The sequence below is a fragment of the Eumetopias jubatus genome, unplaced genomic scaffold, assembly GCF_037043125.1.
Source record: "Eumetopias jubatus isolate StellerSeaLion01/CBP00866 unplaced genomic scaffold, mEumJub1_p1.0 scaffold_2, whole genome shotgun sequence".
NCBI lineage: Eukaryota > Metazoa > Chordata > Mammalia > Carnivora > Otariidae > Eumetopias > Eumetopias jubatus.
In genome coordinates this window covers 142,587,735-142,612,739 of record NW_028274808.1, presented here as the reverse complement: position 1 = coordinate 142,612,739, position 25,005 = coordinate 142,587,735, and the positions used below count along the sequence as shown (strand labels likewise).

The 25,005-nt window shown below is 37.1% G+C and overlaps 1 protein-coding gene across 2 annotated transcripts; it reads left to right on the top strand.

The window, feature by feature from the left end:
- The first annotated feature begins 7 nt into the window (after positions 1-7).
- On the top strand, positions 8-24,169 carry THAP6 (THAP domain containing 6). Of its 2 annotated transcripts, XM_028100756.2 has the most exons (5): positions 8-81; positions 982-1,084; positions 2,586-2,793; positions 9,722-9,847; positions 21,329-24,169. In XM_028100756.2, the coding sequence occupies exons 2-5, from the start codon at positions 1,005-1,007 to the stop codon at positions 21,581-21,583; spliced, it is 669 nt and encodes a 222-aa protein (XP_027956557.1). In that variant the 5' UTR covers positions 8-81; positions 982-1,004; the 3' UTR covers positions 21,584-24,169. The 2 variants fall into 2 exon arrangements, with proteins under 2 accessions (XP_027956557.1, XP_027956558.1); XM_028100757.2 differs by lacking the exon at positions 982-1,084 and having other exon boundaries at positions 27-81.
- The last annotated feature ends 836 nt before the right edge of the window (positions 24,170-25,005 follow it).

Sequence of the window (25,005 nt, the reverse complement as noted above, 5' to 3'; positions counted from 1 at the left end):
CGGTTCCCGGGGCTACGGGGCGGAAGTGAAGGGAAACGCAATCTCTGTCTTCGACGTTAGTCACTGACTTCGCTGCTAACGGTAATAACTCTTAGATTGCTTCTTCTTCCCCCCACCCCATTGCTACTAGCCCAAACTCTGGGCGTGGTTCGGGGCGAGGTGGACCGTAGCGGCGCGGAGACGCCCGGTGCCCCCCCCCCCCCGAGGAAGGGACGCTCTCCGGCCGCATCCGCACCTCTGACAGGGCGGCCCCTCCCTTTCTCCCTGCGGCGGCCCGGAGCCTCGAGAAAGGGGCGGAGTTCCGCGGGCCCCTGGGCTCTGAGCCGGGTACCTGCGAGCGTTGCTTTTGCGGCTGCTAGGTGCCAGGGTCCTCGCCGACCGTTCGAGCTGCTGCTTTTACTCGTTCTTCATTCCTTCAAAATATGCATTGACGTTTCCTACGTGCCAGTCACCAGTTAAGCATGGGGACAGAATTGAGAAAAAACACACGCCCCACCATGCCCTCTTGGAACTCCCGCACTAGTAAGGGAGAAAGACATTAATCAGAGAATCACTGAAATAAGATTACAACTTTGAGAAGCGCTAGGTAGAAATGTGTGTTCTTTGAGAGCTAATGCTAGATGGGATCTGATTGAATCTGGGTGTCAAGGAAGGTTTCCCTGGGGAAGCAACACGTAGCTAAAAGATGAGTAGAAGTTAGTATGCAAAGGCCTTGTGGCACGGTGACTGTAAGAAGCCGCGGAAGAGAAATCTACAAGACTGCGGGGTTGACTCAGACACCTCCGAGTGCGTAGTGAAATACGATTTGCCTTATAAAGAGCCAAGCCCCTGGAAAATTTTTTAAAGCTGCCAGTGTTGAAGAAAATATTTGCCTTTGGCTTTCCAGCATGATTTCACAGTACCTAAAACATGCTGGGAAAAGTAAATATGTTGCCCTTAGCTTTGAAGTTACTAATTCTTATCGTTTTAATTTTCTTTCAGTTCTGTTATGAGTTGCTAAAATCATGGTGAAATGTTGCTCGGCCATTGGATGTGCTTCCCGCTGTTTGCCAAATTCCAAGTTAAAAGGACTGACATTTCACGTGTAAGATTTTGCTGTAGTTAAGCCAAGTACTTCTGACTTACAAAAAGCCAAAGACGGTTCCACTTAAATCTTCAGTTTTGATCTTTAGTTCCCAAATCTGTAAATAGCTTTCTTAGCTAAATTTGAAGTGACAGTGATAATTTACATTTTTATAATTTAGTTTAAAAGTTTAAGATACCTGCCAAGGTATCAGAGGCTAGTAAACAAAAATATGCAGCTCATTTTTTGCTAATATCATTACTTTGCATTTTAACATACCTTCGAAGAAATTCAGTTTTGTTTACATGGAGTTTACAATCTGAAGCAAGAAAGGATCTTTGCCCAAATATGTCCTGTCCTTTCCATTTAGAAATAGATCAAACTTATGTTGGAGAGAAAAAAATAGGAATTACAAGCTCAGACCAAGGGTTCTTTAGCAGTATTACCAATAAATCAGGATGTTCCAAATTTTCTATTTTGGCCATTCTTCTGACAGCAAAGGAAAGGAGTACTAAGATTTAACAATTATTCATTTGCTAAAGGTTTGTTTTGCTGCCTTTGCGCCAGGCACTGTGCTACGTGCTAGAGAAGGCTCTGCTAACTACTTTGCTAGGTATGAGAAAATAAAAAATGAGTATGTGTACCCTACCTTTTCCAAAAAAGATTTGAATCAGCTTGGAAAATTGAAAAGATACGGTTATTGAATTACAGCTTCAAAGCTTGTAATTCCTATTTTTTTCTCTCCAACATAAGTTTGATCTATTTCTAAATGGAAAGGACAGGACATATTTGGGCAAAGATCCTTTCTTGCTTCAGATTGTAAACTCCATGTAAACAAAACTGAATTTCTTCGAAGGTATGTTAAAATGCAAAGTAATGATATTAGCAAAAATGAGCTGGATATTTTTGTTTACTAGCCTCTGATACCTTGGCAGGTATCTTAAACTTTTAAACTAAATTATAAAAATGTAAATTATCACTGTCACTTCAAATTAGTTAGTTATTATTTAACTAACAATAAAATAGTTCTTATCTCTAGAACGTCAAACTCTGCAGTAGTTCTTTGCCTCATTCACTAAGCATTTATAGGCCTGTTGTGTATTAAATGCTGTACTAAACAACTTTCTGATGCTGACAGAAGAATGAAAGTACAAGGTACTTTATTCATCTGGGATAAATTCTGGATATCATTTCATGTAGGAAAAGGCCAAAGTGATATTATCACCTATAGATGAAGAAAAACCTCCAGTTGTGGGTCTTCCTATAAGGTTGACATATCCACTGAAACTTTTCTTCTTTATAATGAAGAAAATTGAAATGAGGGCCGTATTTCTGCAGCATGATTGGTAGAAAAATCTATTAAAACTGAAAGTTCTGAAAGCATGCTTCGTTATGGCTTCCTGAATATTCCATTTCCCAAGAGTAATAACAAACTCATCAATGAACCAGTTTAGTCCAGCCTTAATTCAAGTATCTATCAATAGTGTTCAATTTTAAAATACTTTTTGTATTTTTTTTCTAGATTCCCCACAGATGAAAACGTCAAAAGAAAATGGGTATTAGCAATGAAAAGACTTGATGTGAATGCCGCAGGCATTTGGGAGCCTAAAAAAGGAGACGTGTTGTGTTCAAGGCACTTTAAGAAGACAGATTTTGACAGAAGTGCTCCAAATATTAAACTGAAACCTGGAGTCATACCTTCTATCTTTGATTCCCCATCTCACTTACAGGTTTGTTTATGAGACACTGTATTGTTTATGAGACACTGTCTCAATGATGAGACACCATCATTACTCATTTTTTATGGTACTGTTGAAGAACCTTTACCACTCAGGCTAACATTTTATTGTTTGCTTATTCCTCTAAAGTCCATTTTTTGAGTTTTTATATTTGTAAGCTACTGCTTCAGCTTTCATAATATGTAGTAGGAGTATTTTACCAGTAGCCACTCAGAAATATATGTATGTTACTAAGATTTGTTGAAGGAGACTGACTTTAGGAGTTAACATAACTCAGGATTTGTATCTAAACAATGGAGGAAAATAAGAGGGTTGAACTGAAGTTCCAAGTTGCCAGTCCTCATACTGGAGCAAAAGTGAAGAGCAGAGCCACTAACAGGACCAAAGTATACTTTTAGAGCTACATACATTCAAGCTTAAAGGCTAGGTAGAACTAAAAGGAAGAAAAGCAAAAGAGATGAGAACAGGAGAATGAAAGGAGAGAAAAGGTAAGAAAAAGAAAATAAAAGGATTGTATAAGTAAAATCTAATTGAATTTTGTGTTTTTTCTCAGTGGTATTAGTGTTATAGATTGACTGCCTTGCCTTTAGTATCTCTCTTAATATATGGTAAAGTGTTTCTAGAAACCATAGAGTAACTGATTCCAGTGTAGAAAATTCAGGGAGAGCCTGTGGGTTCCCAGAACACAATAATGAACCTCCATTGAAAGGTACCTCCTTCCCAACAGCTGAAAACAAGGGAAGTATAGAAGGTCTTTGACTTACGACTTTTCAACTTTATGATGGTGCGAAAGCAATATGCATTCAATAGAAACCATACTTTGAATTTTTAATTTTCATCTTTTTCTGGGCCAGTGATACGCAGTATGCAATACCATACTCCTGGAATGCTAGGCAATGGGAATGAGCTGCAGCCATGTGGTCATGAGGATAAACAACCAATACACTAACAACTATTCTGCACCCATACAACCAGTCTTTTTCAGTTTCAGTACAATATTCAGTAAATCACATGAGATATCAATACTTCATTATAAAATAGGCTTGGGGTACCTAGGGGCTCAGTTGGTTAAGCGTCCAACTCTTGATTTTTTTTTTCTTTTTTTTTTTATGTGTTAGCTGAGTTTATTATGGTAATCAAATCATTTACAATATAAACATGTCAAATCATCACACTGTACTCCTTAAACTTATACAATGTTTTATGTCAATTATATGCATATTTTTTTTAAATTTATTTTGTGGTTATGTTAGTCACCATATAGTACATCATTAGTTTATGATTAGTAGTGTTCCACGATTCATTGTTTGTGTATAACACCCGGTGCTCCATGCAATATGTGCCCTCCTTAATACCCATCACCGGGCTAACCCATCCCCCCACCCCCCTCCCCTCTAAAACCCTCAGTTTGTTTCTCGGAGTCCATAGTCTCTCATGGTTCGTCTCCCCCTCCGATTCCCCCCCCACCCAACTCTTGACTTCTGCTCAGGTCATGATCTCAGGGTTGTGAAATCGAGCCATGTGTTGGACTCCATGCTGGGCGTGGAGCCTGCTTGAGATTCTCCCCCCTCCCTCTCCCTCTGCCCCTCCCCTCCTTGCTCTCACTCTTGCTTCCTCTCTAAAAAAATAAAAACAAAATAAAAAATAAAAGCGGCTTTGTGTTAGATAACTTTGCTCAACTGTAGGCTAATGTAAGTGTTCTGAGCATGTTTACGGTAGGCTAGGCTAACTATTATGTTCGGTAGGTTAGGTATATCAAATGCTTTTTCAACTTACAGTACTTTAAATTTACATAACCCCATCATAAGTCAAGGAAGATCTGTAATCCACAAGTGTACCTGCTCCTATATGGTCTTGGCCACTATACCACTGTCTTTACTTGGTCATATTCCAATGCCTGAGTGATCAAGTAGAGACTGCCTCACTCTCTCCCATATTAATAAATGTACAATATCTTGTGCAATTTGTTGTGAAGGTTTTTCTTCCCTTATAGCAAGTGTCATCTAGCTTTAATGTTGAGAACCTTAAGAAATGTGGGCATAATTAAATCATAAGTTACTAACTTTCAAAAACTATTTATATCCTTGTAACAAAAGAAGTTTTTCATTGTAGGAAATTAGATGATGTAAACAAAAAGAAAATAAAAACTAACAATCATCAGGGGCACCTAGCTGGCTTAGTTGGTAGAGCATGTGACTCTTAAATCTCAGGGTCCTGTGTTCAAGCCGCATATTGGGCATGGAGCCTACTGTTAAAAAAAAAAAAGGTGGGGCGCCTGGGTGGCTCAGTCATTAAGCATCTGCCTTTGACTCAGGTCATGATCCCAGGGTCCTGGGATCGAGCCCTGTATCGCTTCTCCCTCTCCCACGCCCCCTGCTTGTGTTCCCTCTCTCGCTATGTATCTCTCTGTCAAATAAATAAATAAAATCTTTTAAAATATATATATATAAAAAATTAACAATAATCACATCCAAAGATAATACTTTTAACACTTCAGTGTGTATCTTCCCAGTCATTTGTGTATGTTTGTGTATAAATTCATCTCTAAATATTCTTACAAAAATATAAGTACACTGTAGATTTGAACCTTCAACAACAGAGTTTGAATGCATGGGTCCCCTTATACACAGATTTTTTTCAATAAATAACAGTATAGGTACTATAAACATTTTTTCTTCCTTAGGATTTTAATAACATTTTCTCTAGTTTACTTTATTATAAGAATACGTATAGAATACATACACAAAATATGTGTTAATCAACTATTTGTGTTGTCAGTAAAGCTTCCAGTCTACAAACAATAGGTAGTTAAGTTTTGGGAGAGTCAAAAATTATACACGATTTTCAACTGTGCAGGGGAGTTGGTGCCTTTAACCCTGCATTGTTCAGGGCCTGATCAACTGTATATCCTTTCTTTTTTTTTTTTAAAGATTTTATTTATTTGACAGAGAGAGACAGTGAGAGAGGGAACACAAGCAGGGGGAGTGGGAGAGGGAGAAGCAGGCTTCCCACAGAGCAGGGAGCCCGATGCGGGGCTCGATCCCAGTACCCCGGGATCATGACCTGAGCCGAAGGCAGACGCCTAACGACTGAGCCACCCAGGCGCCCCTGTATATCCTTTCTTAATTTGCTTCCACATCTCTCCCCCTCTCTCGCGCGCGCGCTCTCATCTCAACATTTATATATTGTTTACTGTGTGCCAGGCACTATTCTAAGCACCTTATATGGAAACTCATTTAGTCTTCTTAACAACCATGTGAAATAAATACTATTATTACTCCCATTTTACTACTTGAGGAAACTTAGGTCCAGAGAGCTGGAATACCTTCCCCAGGGTGGCACAGCTATTAAATGGTGGAGGCTGAATTTGAACCCAGTCATTTTGGCTCCAGAGTCCACTGTTAACTACTCCTTTCCACGATTTTAAATGTTTTTCGATAACAATGGCTTTCAAACTTTAGTCTATATAAGAATTATCCAAGGAGCTTGTTTAAAATGGAGAATCCAGGATATCTGGGTGACTCAGTCGGTTGAGCAACCTACTCCTGGTTTGGCTCAGGTCATGATCTCTAGGTCATGAGATGAAGCCCTGCGTAGGGCTCCATGCTCAGCAGGGAGTTTAGAAGATTCTCTCCCTCTGCCCCTCTCCCTGCTCACTCTCTCTAAAATAAATCTTTTTAAAAAATAAAATAAAATAAAATGGAGAATCCTGTGCCGCAGAGAATTGGATTCACTAAGTTTGGGCTAGAGTCCAGAAAGCTGCACACTAACAAGCATCCCACACAACTGTGTTGCAGATCTACAGATAAGATTTTTAAGAGAACCCTATATAGACATCAATTTTTTAAACTAAACTTTATACTAAAATATACATATGGGAGGGTGCACACATCCCAAGTGTACCTACCAATAAATTGTCATAAAGTGAATTAACTCCCTTTAAACCAAGATATAAAATACTACCAGCACCCCAGAAGCCTCCTTCATGCTCTACTCCCAAAGGTAAATACTATCCTGACTTTTTTCACTGTCTCTCATACAAATCAAGTCAGTATGTACTCTTCTTTAGCTCAACATTTTGTATGTGTGATTTGCCCATTTTTTTTTTCAAGATTTTATTTATTTGAGAGAACACAAGAGGGAGCAGGGTCAGAGGGAGAAGCAGGCTCCCCGCTGAGCAGGAAGCCCAATGCAGGACTCAATTCTGGGACCTGGGATCATGACCTGAGTGGAAGGCAGACGCTTAACCAACTGAGCCACCCAGGCACCCAGTGTTGTAGTAGGTGATAATAGTTCATTTACTTTCTTTGCAATATAGTATTCTATTATCTAAATAAACTATAATTTTGCCTTTCTACTGTTGATAAACATTTGGGTTGTTTTCACTTCAGGTCTATTATGAATGATGCAACTATGAGTGTTTTTGTCCATGTGCCTTTGGGTGCACATAGGTTCACATTTCTGCTGAAATGAAACTTCTGAAGTGGAACTGCTTGGTCCTAGTGTTGTGTATGTTCAGCTCGAGTAGATATTGCCATCGTTTTCCAAAGTGGTTTTGCCAATTTGTAGTCTCACCATCCACATATAAATGTTCCTCTGGTTCCATATCCTCATCAGTACCTGGTGGTATCAGTTTTATGAAACATATTTAGTGACCATGTAGCAATTGATTTTATGTAGGAACAACAGTTTATGTAACCAATTACTATTATATATAGGTTATCATCACTCACTATTTTAAACAGTGCTGTGATGAACATTATTCTAGCCGAATCTTTGTACATATCCTTATTGTCTCAAACTAAATTCCTGGAAATAAAATTGTTGCATCAAAGATTACACATATTTTTCAAGTCTTTGCTTTTGATACAGATCCCCAAAGGCCCACCAGAAAGCTTATATCAATCTACTCCCCTATTACCTTTGCATGAAAGTATCCATCCACCCTAGTCCTCAGAGTAAGTTGTGTTTTTAACCTTTGTTAAAATTGATAGGCAAAAATGGCATTTTATTTTTAATTTATTTTTTAATATTGGTCTTACATTTTTTATGCATTTATTAGACATTTATATTTTTTCTTTTGTGAGTTATTGAGGTCCTTTTCTGTCTTCATCTTTTTCTAAACTACATGTAAAAACACTACATATTGAAGATACGGATTATTTAACTGACATCTGTGTTGCAATTACTTTTTGTTGTTTTTAGTACTAATTATCAGGTTGGTTTCAGTTTTCTGTTTTGTTTGAAATTCAGATGTCTCTTTTAAATAGTCAATTCTATATTTTCTATTGAATTATCTGCCTTTAGCCTTCCCCACCTTAAGATAATATAAATATTCCCTATTTTTTCTACTTCCTAAGTATTTTCATTTTTACATAAATTTTTAGTGCTAAAATTTCAACATGATTTATTGCATATTAAGAATATAACTTTTTCTTAATTCATTTTTACATGATTTATAGCCTTTCTTTTTTTTAAGTATTTTTTTTAAGATTTTATTTATTTGAGAGACAGCAAGAGGGAGAGCACAGAGAGAGAGAGAGGGAGAAGTGGACTCCCTGCCAAGCAGAGCCCAACGCAGGACTAGATCCCAGGACCCTGAGATCATGATCTGAGCCAAGGCTTAACTGACTGAGCTACCCAGGCGCCCCTATAGCCTTTCTTCACTTATTTTTCTTTAAGATTTTATTTGAGAGAGAGAGAGAGAGAGAGAAGGCACATGCGCATGTGCGTCCGAGGTGGGGGGAGGGGCAGAGAGAGAGAGAAGCAGGCTCTCCACTGAGCACAGAGCCAGAGGCAGGGCTTGATCTCAAAACCCTGAGATCATGACCTAACCTGAAACCAAAAGTCATATGCTTAACCAACTGAGCCACCCAGGCTCCCCAGCCTTTCTCCACTTATTTAGACTGCCATTTTTTTTCCTAAAGCCTTTTATCCACTTGATCTATTTCTAGATTTTCCTGTCTCATCTTTAAGAGGGTAGCACATTCTATTATCTATTGTTATTGAGTAATACATCTTTAATAAGTGGTAGGACATATTCTTTCTCAGTAGCACTCTTATTTTTTTTAGGAAAATTTGTGTTTCTAGATGAACTTTAGAGTTATTTTCAGGAAGTTCCTTTAAACTAATCTGAGATTAAACTCGTACTGTTGTTCTATGTTATATGTGGACCAATATTTCCTGTAAAAAGATTTTATATATAAAAAAAGGCAATATTGGTCTATACACTACAGAATACCATATAATACATACTAGTTCATATGCTGGAACATCAGCTCTAGTTTCCTAGCAGCCAATAAAAAGAATATAATACATTGGGTTACCTGGATTGCACAGTCAATACATTTTCTTAAAACTCATGCTCTCTGTTAAGGAGAAGCAAAGCATTTTTCAGCAATAGCTATGAAAAGAATGTTTCTCTTGAGGCTTCTTAAAGGAGGCATTGCCTAATGTAGTGGACAAGACCTCAAAAACATCCTTAAAGCAAACATGACAGCCAATTTCATATTTAATTTTTTTTAATTTTTTAATTTAATTAATATTTAATATGAATGCTGTCTCTTTTACAAGCTGAGTGCATACCACCAGAAAACAATTTAAAATAAAATTTGAGAGTGGATGTAAGCACTTCAGACCAAATCTGCCTCTCTATGGTGGCCTCTCTTGACCTGGGGCTGGGGATGGGGAAAGGGGATATCTAGGTTATTTGGAGGATTGTATGAATGGCAAATTATTTTTTAATAAATACTAGTTTGTATTAAAAAAATAATCTCAAAGGAATTTAAAATTTACTGAGTTTTTCAAGCAGTTTCCATGAAAAGAAATACTGTGTTCCACTACACAAATTTAAGAAGGAATAAAAATTTTAAAAAGGACAGAAGTATCTACAATGATTGTTATTAACTCTTCTTAACAGGGGAAAAGAGAAAAACTTCATTGTAGAAAAAACTTCGCCCTCAAAACCCTTCCAGTCACAAACCACAATCACCAGCTTGTTGGTGCTTCCTCATATACTGAAGAATTCCAGTCCCAGTTCATTTTTGTAAGTAAAATTACTTACTGACCTAATGCTGATGTTTTTAAGATAATATGTCCTCTCCATTAGGATTAGAGTAGAGGTTTAGGTGTTTGAGATACAGATACAGATATCATGTCCAAAAATAATATTGCTTCCCAGGACCATTATAATTTTTATATATGCAATAATAATATAGAAGTAGTTAATCCTTTGGTTACATATTTAGTTGAAAGAATGCTTTCACACACATATATTTACCAAGAAAAATGCAATAATTAATTCCTCCCTTTAGGTACTGTATCTTCTACATGAAAATATCTAATAAAAAATATAGTTACCTCTTTAGATTTTCTTAAACACATACAGAGTTTTCAAGTTTGCGTTATTATTCATCTCATTGCATATTCATGTTAGAGCCATACCTAAAATCCAGATCTGCTTTACTTTCTTGATTACTATACCTTTATAATAATTCTTTTTTCTTTTTTTTTTTTACCTTTATAATAATTCTTGAAATCAGGCAGTGTTTGTCTTCCAACTTTGTTACTTTTCAAGGTTGTTTTGAATATTCTAGATCTTTTGCATTTTCATGTGAATTTTAGAATCACTTTATAGGATTCCTACAAAAATTCCTGCTGGAATTTTAACTGGGATTGTGTTGAATCTACAGAGTCCATTTGGGAAGAATTGACATCTTAATGAAACTATTTTAAGTCTTTGAACCTTTGAACTCAATTGTATCTCTACATTTATTTATGTTTTTAACTTCTCTCAGCAACATTCTGTAGTTTTCAACATACCAGTCTTTCACTTTGTCAGATTTATCCCTAAGTATTGTATGTGGTTGGATGCTATTGTAAATGGTGTTGTTTTGTTTTGTTTTTGCTGATACTATATGGAAGTCGATTATTGTATGCTGATCTTTTATTTGGCAAACTTGCAAAACTCACATATAATTATAAATGCAAAACTCACATATAATTATAGCCAATAGACTTTATACATAATCATATTGTCTGTCTTTAAAGACAGTTTTAATTCTTCCCTTCCAATACGAGGCCTTTTATTTCTTTTTCTTGCTTTATTGTACTGCTTTGAACTTCCAGGGCTATGCTGAATAGAAATATTTAGAGCTGATCTCCAGGCTTTCTCCTAAAATCAGGCTTTGTTCCTGATTTTAAAAAGCAGGCATTCATTCTTTCACCACTAGATATTGATTTGAACTGCAGGTTCTTCATAAATGCCTTTTATCAGGTTAAGGAAGTGTCTTTCTCTTCCTAGTTTGGTGAGAGTTTTTATCAGAAGTGAATGTTAGTTTTGTCAAATGCTTTTTCTGTATCTATTGAGATCATGTGGTTTTCTTTTGTAGTTTGTTAATATGATTAGTTATATCAATTGATGTTTGAATATTAAACCAGCCTCATAATAAACTCTACCTCATGGTGTATTATCACTTTTATATATTGTTGGATTAGATTTGTTAAAATTTTGTTTAGAATCTTTCCTTGTATGTTCAGTCAGGATATTGGCCTGTAGTTTTCTTTCTTTGTAATGTCTTTGTCTGGTTTTAGAATCAAAATAATGCTGACCTCAATGAATAAGTTCGAAAATATTGCCTCCTTTTTTGATTTTCTGGAAGAGTTTGTATAGATTCGTTATTATTTCTTCCATAAGTATTTGATAGAATACCCCAGTAAAACTATCTGAGCCTGTGGTGGGAAAAGTTTTTTGGTAGCTTGTATCTTCCAAGGGATTTGTCCATTTTATCTCAGTTGTCAAGTTTATTAGTTTAAAATTGTTCATAATATTTGCTTATTATCCTTTTAACATATATAGAATCTGTAGTGATATTATCTCTCCCATTTCTAATATTGGCAGTTTGTTTCTGTTCTCTTTTATTGCTGATCAGTCTGCCTAGAGATTTCTCAATTTTATTGATCTTGTCAAAGAACCAGATCTCATTGATTTTCTTTGCTTTTTTGTTTTTGTTTTCTACTTGACTGATTTCTCTTCATCTTTATTATTTTTTCTACTTCAGTAAAATTTGCTCATCTTTTTCTAGTTTCTTAAAATGAAAGCTAAGGTCATTGACTTGAGGCTTCTTCCTTTCCAATATAGGCATTTAGTGATATTAATTTCTTCCTAAGTATTGCTTTAGCAACCCTCCATAAATGTTTTCATTTTCATTTAGTTCAGGATATTTCCAAATTCCATTTGGATTTGTTCTTTGACCCATGAATTATTTGGAAGTGTGTGCCATGTAGTTTCCAATATTGGGGAATTTTCCAGTTATCTTTCTATTAATTTCTACTTTAATTCTATTGTAGTCAGAGAATATAGGTTGTATGGCGTGAAATATTTTTAAATTTATTGAGACTTAGAGTCTAGAATATGGATATCTTGGCAAATGTTCTGTGTGCATTTGCAAAGATTGTACATTCTGCTGATGTTGGCTAGAATGTTTTAGAAATATCCATTAAGTCAAATTGTTTATAGTGTTGTTCAGGTTTTCATCCTTACTAAACTTCTGTCTGCTTGCTCTATTATTGAGAGAGGAATTTAATCTTCTGGTAATCTTCTAATTCTCCTTGAAGTTGTCAGTTTTTACTTGTTATGTTTTACACCACTGTTATTGGATACTAAATATTTAGGATTGTTATGTCTTGATAATTTAACCCTATTATTATTAAGAAATGGCCTTTTTTTAAATTTAATTTTATTATGTTATGTTAATCACCATACATCATTAGTTTCTGATGTAGGGTTCCATGATTCATTGTTTGTGTATAACACCCAGTGCTCTATTCAATACGTGCCCTCTTTAATACCCATCACCAGGCTAACCCATCCCCCCACCCCCCTCCCCTCTAGAACCCTCAGTTTTTTTCTCAGAGTCCATAATCTCTCATGGTTCGTCTCCCCCTCCGATTTCTCCTCCCTTCATTTTTCCCTTCCTACTATCTTCTTTTTTTTTTTAAATATATAATGTATTATTTCTTTCAGAGGTACAGGTCTGTGATTAATCAGTCTTACACAATTCCCAGCACTCACCATAGCACATACCCTCCCCAATGTCTATCACCCAGCCACCCTATCCCTCCCACCCCCCACCACTCCAGCAACCCTCAGTTTGTTTCCTGAGATTAAGAATGCCTCATATCAGTGAGATCATATGATACTTGTCTTTTTCTGATTGACTTATTTCACTTAGCATAATACCATCTACTTCCATACACATCGTTGCAAATGGCAAGATTTTGGTTTTTATGATAGCTGCGTAATATTCCTGTGTGTGTGTGTGTGTGTGTGTCTGTGTGTGTGTGTGTGTGTATACACCACATCTTCTTTATCCATTCATCTGTTGATGGACATCTTGGCTCTATCCATAGTTTGGTTATTGTGGACATTGCTGCTGTAACATTGGGGTGCACGTACCCCTTCGGATCACTACATTTGTATCTTTGGGGTAAATACCCAGGAGTGCAATTGCAGGGTTGCACGGTAGCTCTATTTTCAACTTTTTGAGGAAGCTCCATACTGTTTTCTAGAGTGGCTGCACCAGCTTGCATTCCCACCAACAGTGTAGGAGGGTTCCCCTTTCTTGGCAACCTACCCAACATCTGTCGTTTCCTGGCTTGTTAATTTTAGCCATTCTGACTGGTGTGAGGTGGTATCATTAAGGTTTTGATTTGGATTTCCCTGATGCCAAGCGATGTTGAGCACTTTTTCATGTCTGTTGGCCATTTGGATGTCATCTTTGGAAAAATGTCTGTTCGTGTCTTCTGTCCATTTCTTGATTGGATTATTTGTTCTTTGGGTGTTGAGTTTGTTAAAGGGCTAGTATCCAAAATCTATAAAGAACTTATCTGATATGTCATTTGCAAATATCTTCTCCCACTTTGTCTGTTGTCTTTTGGTTTTGTTGACTGTTGCCTTTGCTGTGCAAAAGCTTTTTATCTTGATGAAGTCCCAATAGTTCATTTTTGCCTTTGTTTCCCTTGCCTTTGGCGATGTTTCTAGGAAGAAGTTGCTGCGGCTGAGGTCGAAGAGGTGCTGCCTGTGTTCTTCTCCAGGATTTTGATGAACTCCTGTCTCACATTTAGGTCTTTCATCCATTTTGAATCTATTTTTGTGTGTGGTGTAAGGAAATGGTCCAGTTTCATTCTTCTGCATGTGGCTATCCAATTTTCCCAACACCATTTGTTGCAGAGACTGTCTTTTTTCCATTGGACATTCTTTCCTGCTTTGTTGAAGATTAGTTGACCATAGAGTTGAGGTCCATTTCTGGGCTCTCTTCTGTTCCACTGATCTATGTGTCTGTTTTTGTGCCAGTACCATACTGTCTTGATGATTACAATTTTGTAATAGGGCTTGAGGTCCGGAATTGTGATGCCGCTGGCTTTGCTTTTCTTTTTCAACATCCCTCTGGCTATTCGGGGTCTTTTCTGGTTCCATACAAATTTTAGGATTATTTGTTCCATTTCTTTGAAAAAAGTGGATGGTATTTTGATAGGGATTGCATTAAATGTGTAGATTGCTCTAGGTAGCAGTGACATCTTCACAATATTTGTTCTTCCAATCCATGAGCATGGAACGTGTTTCCATTTCTTTGTGTTTTCCTCAATTTCTTTCATGAGTATTTTAGTTTTCTGAGTACAGATTCTTTGCCTCTTTGGTTAGATTTATTCCTAGGTATCTTATGGTTTTGGGTGCAGTTGTAAATGGGATCGACTCCTTAATTTCTTTCTTCTGTCTTGGTATAGAAATGCAACTGATTTCTGTGCATTGATTTTATATCCTGCCACTTTACTGGATTCCTGTATGAGTTCTAGCAGTTTTGGGGTGGAGTCTTTTGGGTTTTTCACATAAAGTATCATACCATCTGAAAAGAGTGAGAGTTTGACTTCTTTGCTGATTCGGATGCCTTTTCTTTTTGTTGTCTGATTGCTGTGGCTAGGACTTCTAATACTATGTTGAATAGCAGTGGTGATAGTGGACATCCCTGCCGTGTTCCTGACCTTAGGGGGAAAGCTCTCAGTTTTTCCCCATTGAGAATGATATTCGCTGTGGGTTTTTCATAGATGGCTTTTATGATATTGAGGTATGTACCCTCTATGCCTATACTCTGAAGAGTTTTGATCAAGAAAGGATGCTGTACTTTGTCAAATGCTTTTTCTGCATCTCTAGAGAGGATCATATGGTTCTTGTTCTTTCTTTTATTAATGTATTGTATCACATTGACTGATTTGCAGATGTTGAACCAATCTTGCAGCCCAGGAATAAATACCACTTGGTCATGGTAAAAAATCCTTTTAATGTACTGTTGGATCCTATTGGCTAGTATTTTGGTGAGAATTTTTGCATCCATGTTCATCAGGGATATTTGTAGTTCTCCTTTTTGATGGGGTCTTTGTCTGGTTTTGGGGATCAAGGTAATGGTGGCCTCATAAAATGAGTTTGGAAGTTTTCCTTCCATTTCTATTCTTCAAAACAGCTTCAGAAGAATAAGTATTAATTTTTCTTTAAATGTTTGGTAGAATTCCCCTGGGAAGCCATATGGGCCTGGGCTCTTGTTTGTTGGGAGATTTTTGATGACTGCTTCAATTTCCTTAGTGGTTATAGGTCTGTTCAGGTTTTCTATTTCTTCCTGGTTCAGTTTTGGTAGTTTATACATCTCTAGGAATGCATCCATTTCTTCCAGATTATCTAATTTGCTGGCATATAGTTGCTCATAATATGTTCTTGTTGTGATCCTTCCTCTTTCATTCATGATTTTATTTATTTGGGTCATTTCTCTTTTCTTTTTGGTAAGTCTGGCCAGGGGTTTATCAATCTTCTTAATTCTTTCAAAGAACCAGCTCCTAGTTTCGTTGATCTGTTCTACTGTTCTTTTGGTTTCTATTTCATTGATTTCTGCTCTGATCTTTACTATTTCTCTTCTCCTGCTGGGTTTAGGCTTTATTTGCTGTTCTCTCTCCAGCTCCTTTAGGTTAGGGTTAGGTTGTGTATTTGAGACCTTTCTTGTTTCTTGAGAAAGGCTTGTATTGCTATATACTTTCCTCTTAGGACCGCCTTTGCTGCATCCCAAAGATTTTGAACACTTGTGTTTTCATTTTCATTGGTTTCCATGAATTTTTTAAATTCTTCTTTAATTTCCTGGTTGACCCATTCATTCTTTAGTAGGATGCTCTTTCACCTCCGTGTATTTGAGTTCTTTCCAATTTTCCTCTTGTGATTGAGTTCTAGTTTCAAAGCATTGTGGTCCAAAAAAATGCAGGGAATGATCCCAGTCTTTTGGTACTGATTGAGACCTGATTTGTGACCTAGGATGTGATCTGTTCTGGAGAATGTTCCATGCGCACTAGAGAATGTGTATTCTGTTGCTTTGGGATGGAATGTTCGAATATATCTGTGAAGTCCATTTGGTCCAGTGTGTCATTTAAAGCCTTTATTTCCTTATTGATCTTTTGCTTAGATGATCTGTCCATTTCAGTGAAGGGGGTGTTAAAGTCCCCTATTATTATTGTATTGTTGTCGATGTGTTTCTTTGATTTTGTTATTAATTGGCTTTTATAATTGGCTGCTCCCATTTAGGGGCATAGATATTTACAATTATTAGATCTTCTTGTTGGATAGACCCTATAAGTAGGATATAGTGTCCTTCCTCATCTCTTATTATAGTCTTTGGTTTAAAATCTAATTTGTCTGATATAAGGATTGCCACCCCAGCTTTCTTTTGATGTCCATTAGCGTGGTAAATGGTTTTCCACCCCCTCACTTTCAATCTGGAGGTGTCTTTGGGTCTAAAATGAGTCTCTTGCAGGCAGCATATCGATGGGTCTTGTTTTTTTTATCCAATCTGATACCCTGTGTCTTTTGATTGGGGCATTTAGCCCATTTACATCCAGGGTAACTATTGAAAGACATGAATTTAGTGCCATTGTACTGCCTGTAAGGTGGCTGTTTCTGTATATCGTCTCTGTTCCTTTCTGATCTACATTACTTTTAGGCTGTCTCTTTGCCTAGAGGACCCCTTTCAATATTTCTTGTAGGGCTGGTTTGGTGTTTGCAAATTCTTTTAGTTTTTGTTTGTCCTGGAAGCTTTTTATCTCTCCTTCTATTTTCAGTGACAGCCAGCTGGATATAGTATTCTTGGCTTCATATTTTTTTTCGTTTAGTGCTCTGAATATATCATGCCAGTCCTTTCTGGCCTGTCAGGTCTCTGTGGATAGGTCTGTTGCCAATCTAATGTTTCTAGGTTACAGACCTCTTGTCCCAAGCTGCTTTCAGGATTTTCTCTTTGTCTCTGAGACTTGTAAGTTTTACTCTTAGATGTCGGGGTGTTGACCTATTTTTATTGATTTTGAGGGGGGTTCTCTGTGCCTCCTGGATTTTGATGCCTGTTTCCTTCCCCAAATTAGGGAAATTCTCTGCTGTAATTTGCTCCAATATACCTTCTGCCCCTCTCTCTCTTCTTCTTCTGGGATCCCAATTATTCTGATATTGTTTCATCTTATGGTATCACTTATCTCTCGAATTCTGCCTTCGTGATCCAGTAGTTGTTTATCTCTTTTTCTCAGCTTCTTTATTGTCCATCATTTGGTCTTCTATATCACTAATTCTCTCTTCTGCCTCATTTATCCTAGCAGTTAGAGCGTCCGTTTTTTATTGCACCTCATTAATAGCCTTTTTGATTTCGACTTGATTAGATTTTAGTTCTTTTATTTCTCCAGAAAGGGTTTCTCTAGTATCTTCCATCCTTTTTTCAAGCCCAGCTAGTATCTTTATAATTGTCATTCTGAACTCTAGTTCTGATATCTTACTAATGTCCATATTGATTAGGTCCCTGGCAGTCGGTACTGCCTCTTGTTCTTTTTTTTTGAGGTGAGTTTTTCTGTCTTTTCATTTTGTCCAGAGGAGAATAGATGAATAAGAGACAAAATGCTAATAGGGTAACAACGACCTCAGAAAAATACACACTAAACAAATCAGAAGAGACCTTCCAGAAAGTGGTCGCTTTTCTGTTCGGAGAGTTGCTGCTATTCTTTTCTTCAATCTCCTGTTGAGTTTGTAGGTGTTCAGAATGGTTTGATACCTATCTAGCTGAATTCCTGGGACCAGATGAAATTTAGGTCTCCTACTCTTCCGCCATCTCACTCCTCCCCGGAAATGACCTTCTTTATCCCTGGTAATGTTCTTTTGCTCTGAAATCTGTTTTCTCTGATAGCAGTATACCCACTTTTTTTCTTTTTCATTAGTGTTGTATATTGGTAATCATTCCCGACTTATGGTGATTCGACTCGTGATTTTTAACTTTACGATGGTGCAAAATCAATAGGCTTTCAGTAGAAACCGTATTTCACATTTTTAATTTTCATCTTTTCCTGGGCCAGTGATATGTGTCACTATACTCTTTTATGATGCTGGGCAGTGGCAGCAAGCCAGTCAGCCACACGATCACAAGGGTGAACAATCAGTACACTTAGAACCATTCTGTGCCCATGCAACCATTGTGTTTTTCACTTCCAGTAATAGTTTTCAATTAATTACATGAGATATTCCACACTTTATATAAAATGGGCCTTGTGAAACCCATCATCGGTGGAGGAAGGTCTGTATCTTTTTCCACTCTTTTACTTTTAACCTGTTTGGCTTGTTTGAAGTGCATTTTTTTTAGGTAGCTTATACTTTTGGGTCTTGATTTTTTTAATCTAAACTGATAATTTCAGACTTTTACTTGGGTTATTCAGACCATTTACACTTAATGTGTTTATTGCTATTGTTTGGTTTAATTAAATTAAATCTGTCATCATATTTGTCTCCTGCTTGTTCCATTTGTTCTTTGTTCCCATTTTCTTCTTTTTCTGCCTTTTTTTGGATTAATTGAATTTTTTTGGTTCCATTTTATATCCTTTTTTTGACTCATTGGCTGTAACTTTTTGTTTCATTTTAGTAATTGCTTTTGAATCTATAGCATTCATCTTTAAATTACCAAAGGCTATATCCAAGTGATATTATTCCACTTAACACATATTATAAGAATCTTAAAATAGTCTACTTTCATTTCCCTTCTCCCAATTTTTGTGTTACTGCTATCATACATTTCACTTTTACATATGCTATAAACCCCACACTACATTGTTATAATTTTTGTTTTAACAATAAATTATCTTTTAAAGAGATATAAATAATAAGAAAAAAAGTCTTATACCTTACTCATGTAGTGGCTGTCGCCAGGGCTTTTCAGTCCTTCGTGTAAGTCTGTATTTCCCTCTGGTTTCATTCTGTCTGAAGGACTTCAATTTCTTACAGTGCAGCTATGCTGGTGATGAATTCTTTCAGCTTTTATATTTCTGGGAAAAAATCATTACTTAGTCTCTGTTTTTGAAAGATTTTTTCCATTAGGTATCAAATCCTAAGTTGATAGTTTTGGAGATTCTTTGTTTTTAGTTCTTCAAAGATGTTGCTCCACTGTATCCCCACAGGCATTGTTTCTAATGCAAAATCTGTCATCTTTATCCTCTATCTAGCTAATGTTTCTTGTTTTCCTTGCTTTTAAGAATTTTTCTTTCCCAGTGGCTTGAATAATTTGATTATGATGTACCTTAGTTTAGTTTTCTTCATATTTCTCATGCTTGGGATTTTTGAGCTTCTTTATCTGTGGGTTTATAGTTTTCATCAAACTAGGACAAATTTTGGCCAAGGTTTCTTCAGATATTTCATTCTACCTCAACGTTTCTTTCCATCCCTTCAGGGATTCTGATTGCATGTATATTAGGCTATGTGAGTCACACTACCACTCACTGATGCTTTCCTAATTTTTCGTTTTTTTCTGGTTTTGTTTTTCAATATTCCATTTTCTCTCTGTTGTCTGTTCTGGATAGTTCATATTGCTGAGCCTTCACCCTAATCTGCCATTAATTCCCTCTGATGTATTTTTCAGCTCCCACATTGTAGATTCTATCTCTAGATGTTCTATTTGTTTCTTTTTTATATCTTTCATGTCTCTGCCTAATTTTCTGAATATATAGAATACAATTTTAATAACTTTCTTAATTCCCTTATCTGCTAATTCCAACATTTGTGGCAATTCTGGGTTAGTTTTCATTGACTGGTTTATTTCTCATTATGGCTCACGTCATCCTATTTCTTTGCATACCTGATAAATGTGTGCTGCACATTGTGGATTTTACTTTGCTGGATACTGGATATTTTTGTACCCTGTATTCTTGAGCTTTGTTCTGGGATACCATAAAATTATTTGGAAACAGTTTGATCCTTTCAGGTTCTGTTTGTTAGGCAGGACTAGAAGAGTGTTCTGTCTAGGGCCATTTGTTCTCCACCACTGTGGCGAGACCCTTCTCTATACTCTACTCAATGCCCCGTGAATCCTGGAATTTTCTAATATGGCAGGAGTGGGAATAGTGGCCACACCCTCTGAACACAGAGCACTGGTCCTTTCTGGTCATTCTTTCCTCAACCTTGAGCAGTTCCCTACCTGTGTGCACTGAATACTAGAAGGGGAGCCTCTAAGGATCTTCAGAGTTCTCTCCCCTCTCTAGTACTTTCTCCTGTGAATGGTAGCCACTTTGGTCTTCCTGGACGCTCTGCACAATCTTCTCAGTCTCACAAGCTCTGCAGCGTACACACTCTCCCAAGGCAGTAAGCTGGGGCAGTCGGCCATGGGGCTCATCTCTCAGTTTCCCATCCCTCCAGGATTGCTGTCTTCCTTGCCTGATGTCGGTTATCTTTGTAACCTTTTTTTATGCCTTTTAGCCATGTGTTGGGTTTTTTAGATAGGAATCCATCCAGTCTCTGTTATTTCATCTTGGCTACAAGCAAAAGTTCTCTTTGCTAATTTTAATATTAAATAACTTTTCAAGATTATTTTATAGTGCCTTTTTAAGATATGTCAGTGTTACTTTCCCTATATTCAAATGAAAAAAAGTATACCCAGCAAACTTAAGCATAGCCATAATAAATATCAAGAGGGCTTAAATTCTCTGTCTACAAACCCCAAAGCAGAGTCCTCTCTAAATATATAACACTCAGCCTGAGGACCTGCTCAACGGCTCCTTTTCTGTCATCTCCTTTAACATGAATATTCATCAATATAAAATAAAACAGTTGAAAGTGTAACGATTGAAGATTTGTTGGTAGGTAAAACATAAACTTAGCAGCCCCACACCTAGGGAATGAGAGCTGGACGGTCATTACAGGTGTCATGTTCATAGCAGATACTTACCCCCCCAAGGAGCAGCGCCTCCTCTCCACAGATTCTGTACCCCTCATGTTACGCCTAGCCTTAGATAAAGGAGGGAGGCACTGGGCACCCAAAATACTGCTTTTACCTGCATCTCCTTCCTGTGTTCTTTAAACCTCTAAGTATCGCCAACTTAAAGATATCTAAGCATTGTGAATGGAAGAACAACTGAGGCCTAGCTATAAGCTTTTATGTTAACTACTTGTCTCTCTGGTTTAATAACTTGGTGTTTATGTTTTTAGGAACATAGCTACAGTGTAATGGACAGTCCAAAGAAACTTAAGCATAAATTAGATCATGTGATCAGCGAGCTAGAGGATACCAAGAAAAGTCTGCGGAATGTTTTAGACCGAGAAAAACGTTTCCAAAAATCACTGAGGAAGACAATCAGGGAATTAAAAGATGAATGTCTCATCAGCCAAGAAACAGCAAATAGACTGGAAGTTTTCTGTTGGGAGTGTTGTCAGGAGAGCATAGAAAGAGACTATATTTCATGAAATAATTCCATGTTATGTTCTACCTAAAATTAACATTGGTACAGCTTTTTAGAAAATAGTTGTCATTTGCCATCATTAAATATTATCCATCATTTAGAGTGTTTCTTTGGATCTCCCATAGCATTATGCATTTAGTTGTTATCCAAAGATTTTTTTTGAAGATGTACAGAAATGTGTGCTAGTTATCATGTTTTTGTGTGATTTGTGACAATTATGTTTTTATAGACCTAAACTAGTGCCAGGTCACTATCGTAAGATGTTAAAAGATCAAGAAGATTCCGCAGGACTTAGGAAATGGTATCAAATTAGTCACATTCAGCAATGGTAGTAGGAACTGGACTCTGCTTCAGCAGCATCAGATTTTTGGCTTCAAAGGAGTACCTTTACTTATGTATGCTTTATGGTAAGTATGTTGAATTATACTTTAAATGTATTTTACTATAAAGCAGAATTCATTTATAACACATGTCTATCTTGGATCCACTCCAAGGTGCTTTTGTTATTTGTAATACCAAACGATTTTTTTTTTACATAGCATCCCATAGTCCTGACCCTGAGAATAGCATATGGTACAGATCTGTTGGCTTTTAAAATTGTTCAGAACCAGGTTGAGAAGACCTCTGACAAGGTCTCAGTTTTTCAGTACGGTACATCATTCCTCCCCTCTAGGAACACTTTGATATAAGCCCACGTCGGTTTAAAAAGCGAGAAAGGGTACTAAATCTGATTTTTAAAGGTTGGTTGCGGACAGTTGTTCTGAACATTTTGTTTCATTATAAAGGAATGTCTTCAAAATCTAGACACTAGTACTAGCTGAATATTTTTAATGCTCCTTTTTATTTTACAGAAAGTAATATTGCTGACATTTCTAAAATACAAAATATAGATGAAATCATTAAAAAATAATAATTACGGCTCTTCCAATTGCGATAGGATTTGGAGAAAGGGTTAGAATATTTTCCCGTAATTAGGAGAGTATACTATCCAAAGGCTTTTATTTAACGAAAGAAGGTAAAGCAACAGCTTTAGAATAGCTTCTAACTGAATATACAAAAGAAGAACCCTTAGCTAATTTTTGATCTGTCAGAAATTTAGCTTTTCTTCTAATTTCTTATTAAGAACAACTGAAATTAATAGTCAAAAATACTGTGGATTAGAATAAAAATTACCAGCCCATAGCCAAATTCTACTTTGAAACGCATGTACATATTCAAACCTTGTTCAGATGTCTATGCTATAGTAGTTAGAATTTGAGTATCAATTGTTTCATTGTGTTAACTAGAAATGAATTGCATTTTGTGCTAAAATGTTCGTGGAAATTTTGTGTTATATTAATATCAGTAAGGATACGGTCACTTGAATTTTCTTTGTATACAAGAATTTTCTGTTAATGCATGTTATATTTTCATGTAGGATTCCAAACCTTCCCTCTAAATGGGAACCTTCTCACATTTCAGAGGTCAGAATTATATTAAGAAGAAACACTGAGGTCATATCTTTTTACTACCTAGAAAAAAGTCTCATTAGCTACCCATTATTTATTTTAGTTATTTAATTTTGAATTCATAACGGACATTCGAAGGGGAAGTTTGAGTATGATCTTAGGTTTTATAGAGATACTGTGATAGAGATGGAGACTATTTTTGAGTATAAAAAATTAGTCAGTGGACAGTGAAGAAAAGTAGGATCGATCCAAACACAGTACATCCAAATTCTGGCTCTCTACTGGCTGCTTAGAATGACTCCAGCCTGGGAGACTTTTCCAAGAGTCAAAGCCCAGTTTGAGCCTCGATCACAGTCGCCACAGTCACTTTTACCACTTGTGTTCACAGTGAACTCAGCCCTTGTCTTCTTTGTGATTGGGCTTAGTATCACTGAGAGATAGGTGACCGAGAACAAAATATTGGTATCATCAAAGACCCGGAGCTACCCATTTGCTCTTTATTCTTATGGAGAAATGATTACCAATAAAAATCGGACATAAGAAATAGGGTTCTCCTCACCTGCCACCCCAAACAAATGCCTAGCCTAGACACAGTGAATACCTCAGTCCTCTGTTCCAGATGTTCCAGCCTAGCCCAGGGAGAAACGGTCCTGTGCAGGGCAAACCAGTCATCCCATCCAGAGGTGCCTCGAGCAGCCAAGGCCAGCCTAAGGGTTTCACTTTGCTTTAAAGCTTGAAGTAGCCTCTGGATCCTGGAACAAACCAATACACCAGTTAAACCTCAGCACCAAATCAGGTACAAAGGACTTGACAGGACATTTTTCTCCATATCAAGTTTAAATCGCTAGAAATAAGACCTTGGTTGCTAAAGATAATCACAATTATACCACAGTCTTTGAGAAAAGGTGAAGTGTATTAAAATATATATTTAGTTTTTAAAAAGGGTAAAATATTACAGAAATAATTGAGGAGTGAAGAATGTATTTGAAAAATAAAATATTTTCTCCAGTAATGTATGTGGGTTTTATACAGTTACTCAATAAAATGAGCAGAGAAAAATAAAGAATATATATACTGTGGTTTTGCTTTCATTTCTTCTGCATTTCTTCCCTCCACCAGTACCTCTAATATCGTAGGATCTGCTACGTTAGATGACCCAAGTGGCAGACCTGCTTTTACCACAATATGGATGTGCCATAGAACCCTTTCCTGCTTGGGCCTCACTCAAAACTGGCAGCCTTTCATGTCACCCAGTGTGACAGCTGAGAGCAGTATTTTTAGGTGTGAAATGTGCTCCCTTCTTTATAGTGGGAGATGTAGGTCGTAATAACTTGTCTTTTACTACAGAGGGGATATTTTACCATGCCCCGGCTCCCTGGACACTCCTCCCCCCAAATTTTACTGATACGGTAGGCTCTGGAATGTATGTTTTGTTTTTTTTTTTTTAAGATTTTATTTATTTATTTGACAGATAGCACAACTAGGCAGAGTGGCAGGCAGAGGGAGAGGGAGAAGCAGGCTCCCCACTGAGCAGGAAGCCGGATGTGGGGCTCAATCCCAGGACCCCAGGATCATGACCTGAGCTGAAGGCAGCCACTTAACCGACTGAGCCACCCAGGAGCCCCAAGTGAATGGGTTTTATCTCACCCTCTAGAGCACATGTACTTTATCAAAGCCTCAGATTTACGAGTCACATCTTGCTCATGCCATTGGATTAATATAATCCATCAGTTTGGTGACCTCAGTGACTCTCTGTAGAATGTCTACCTGGTCTGGGTCTCTCTCTATTATATTAATAGAAGCCAGAGAGTTACATGGCCTTGTTGTTCATTCCACATGAGTGTGAACTGTTTGTGATCCTGTTTTACAGGGATGGAAAAACATGTGCCCGCCAGATAGGTAGTTACGTAGCACGTACCCATAGCCATGTTAACCTGCTCTAGCAGAGATGTCACCTCTGGCGCAGCCTCTGTAGTCG

What these genes read in the sequence shown, in the direction of transcription:
- THAP6 (XM_028100756.2), top strand. Translation starts at nt 1,005, where the DNA reads ATGGTGAAATGTTGCTCGGCCATTGGATGTGCTTCCCGCTGTTTGCCA. An exon ending in AAAGGACTGACATTTCACGT is followed by an intron (nt 1,085 to 2,585) that starts GTAAGATTTTGC and finishes TTTTTTTTCTAG; the next exon opens with ATTCCCCACAGATGAAAACG. An exon ending in TCCAGTCCCAGTTCATTTTT is followed by an intron (nt 9,848 to 21,328) that starts GTAAGTAAAATT and finishes TTATGTTTTTAG; the next exon opens with GAACATAGCTACAGTGTAAT.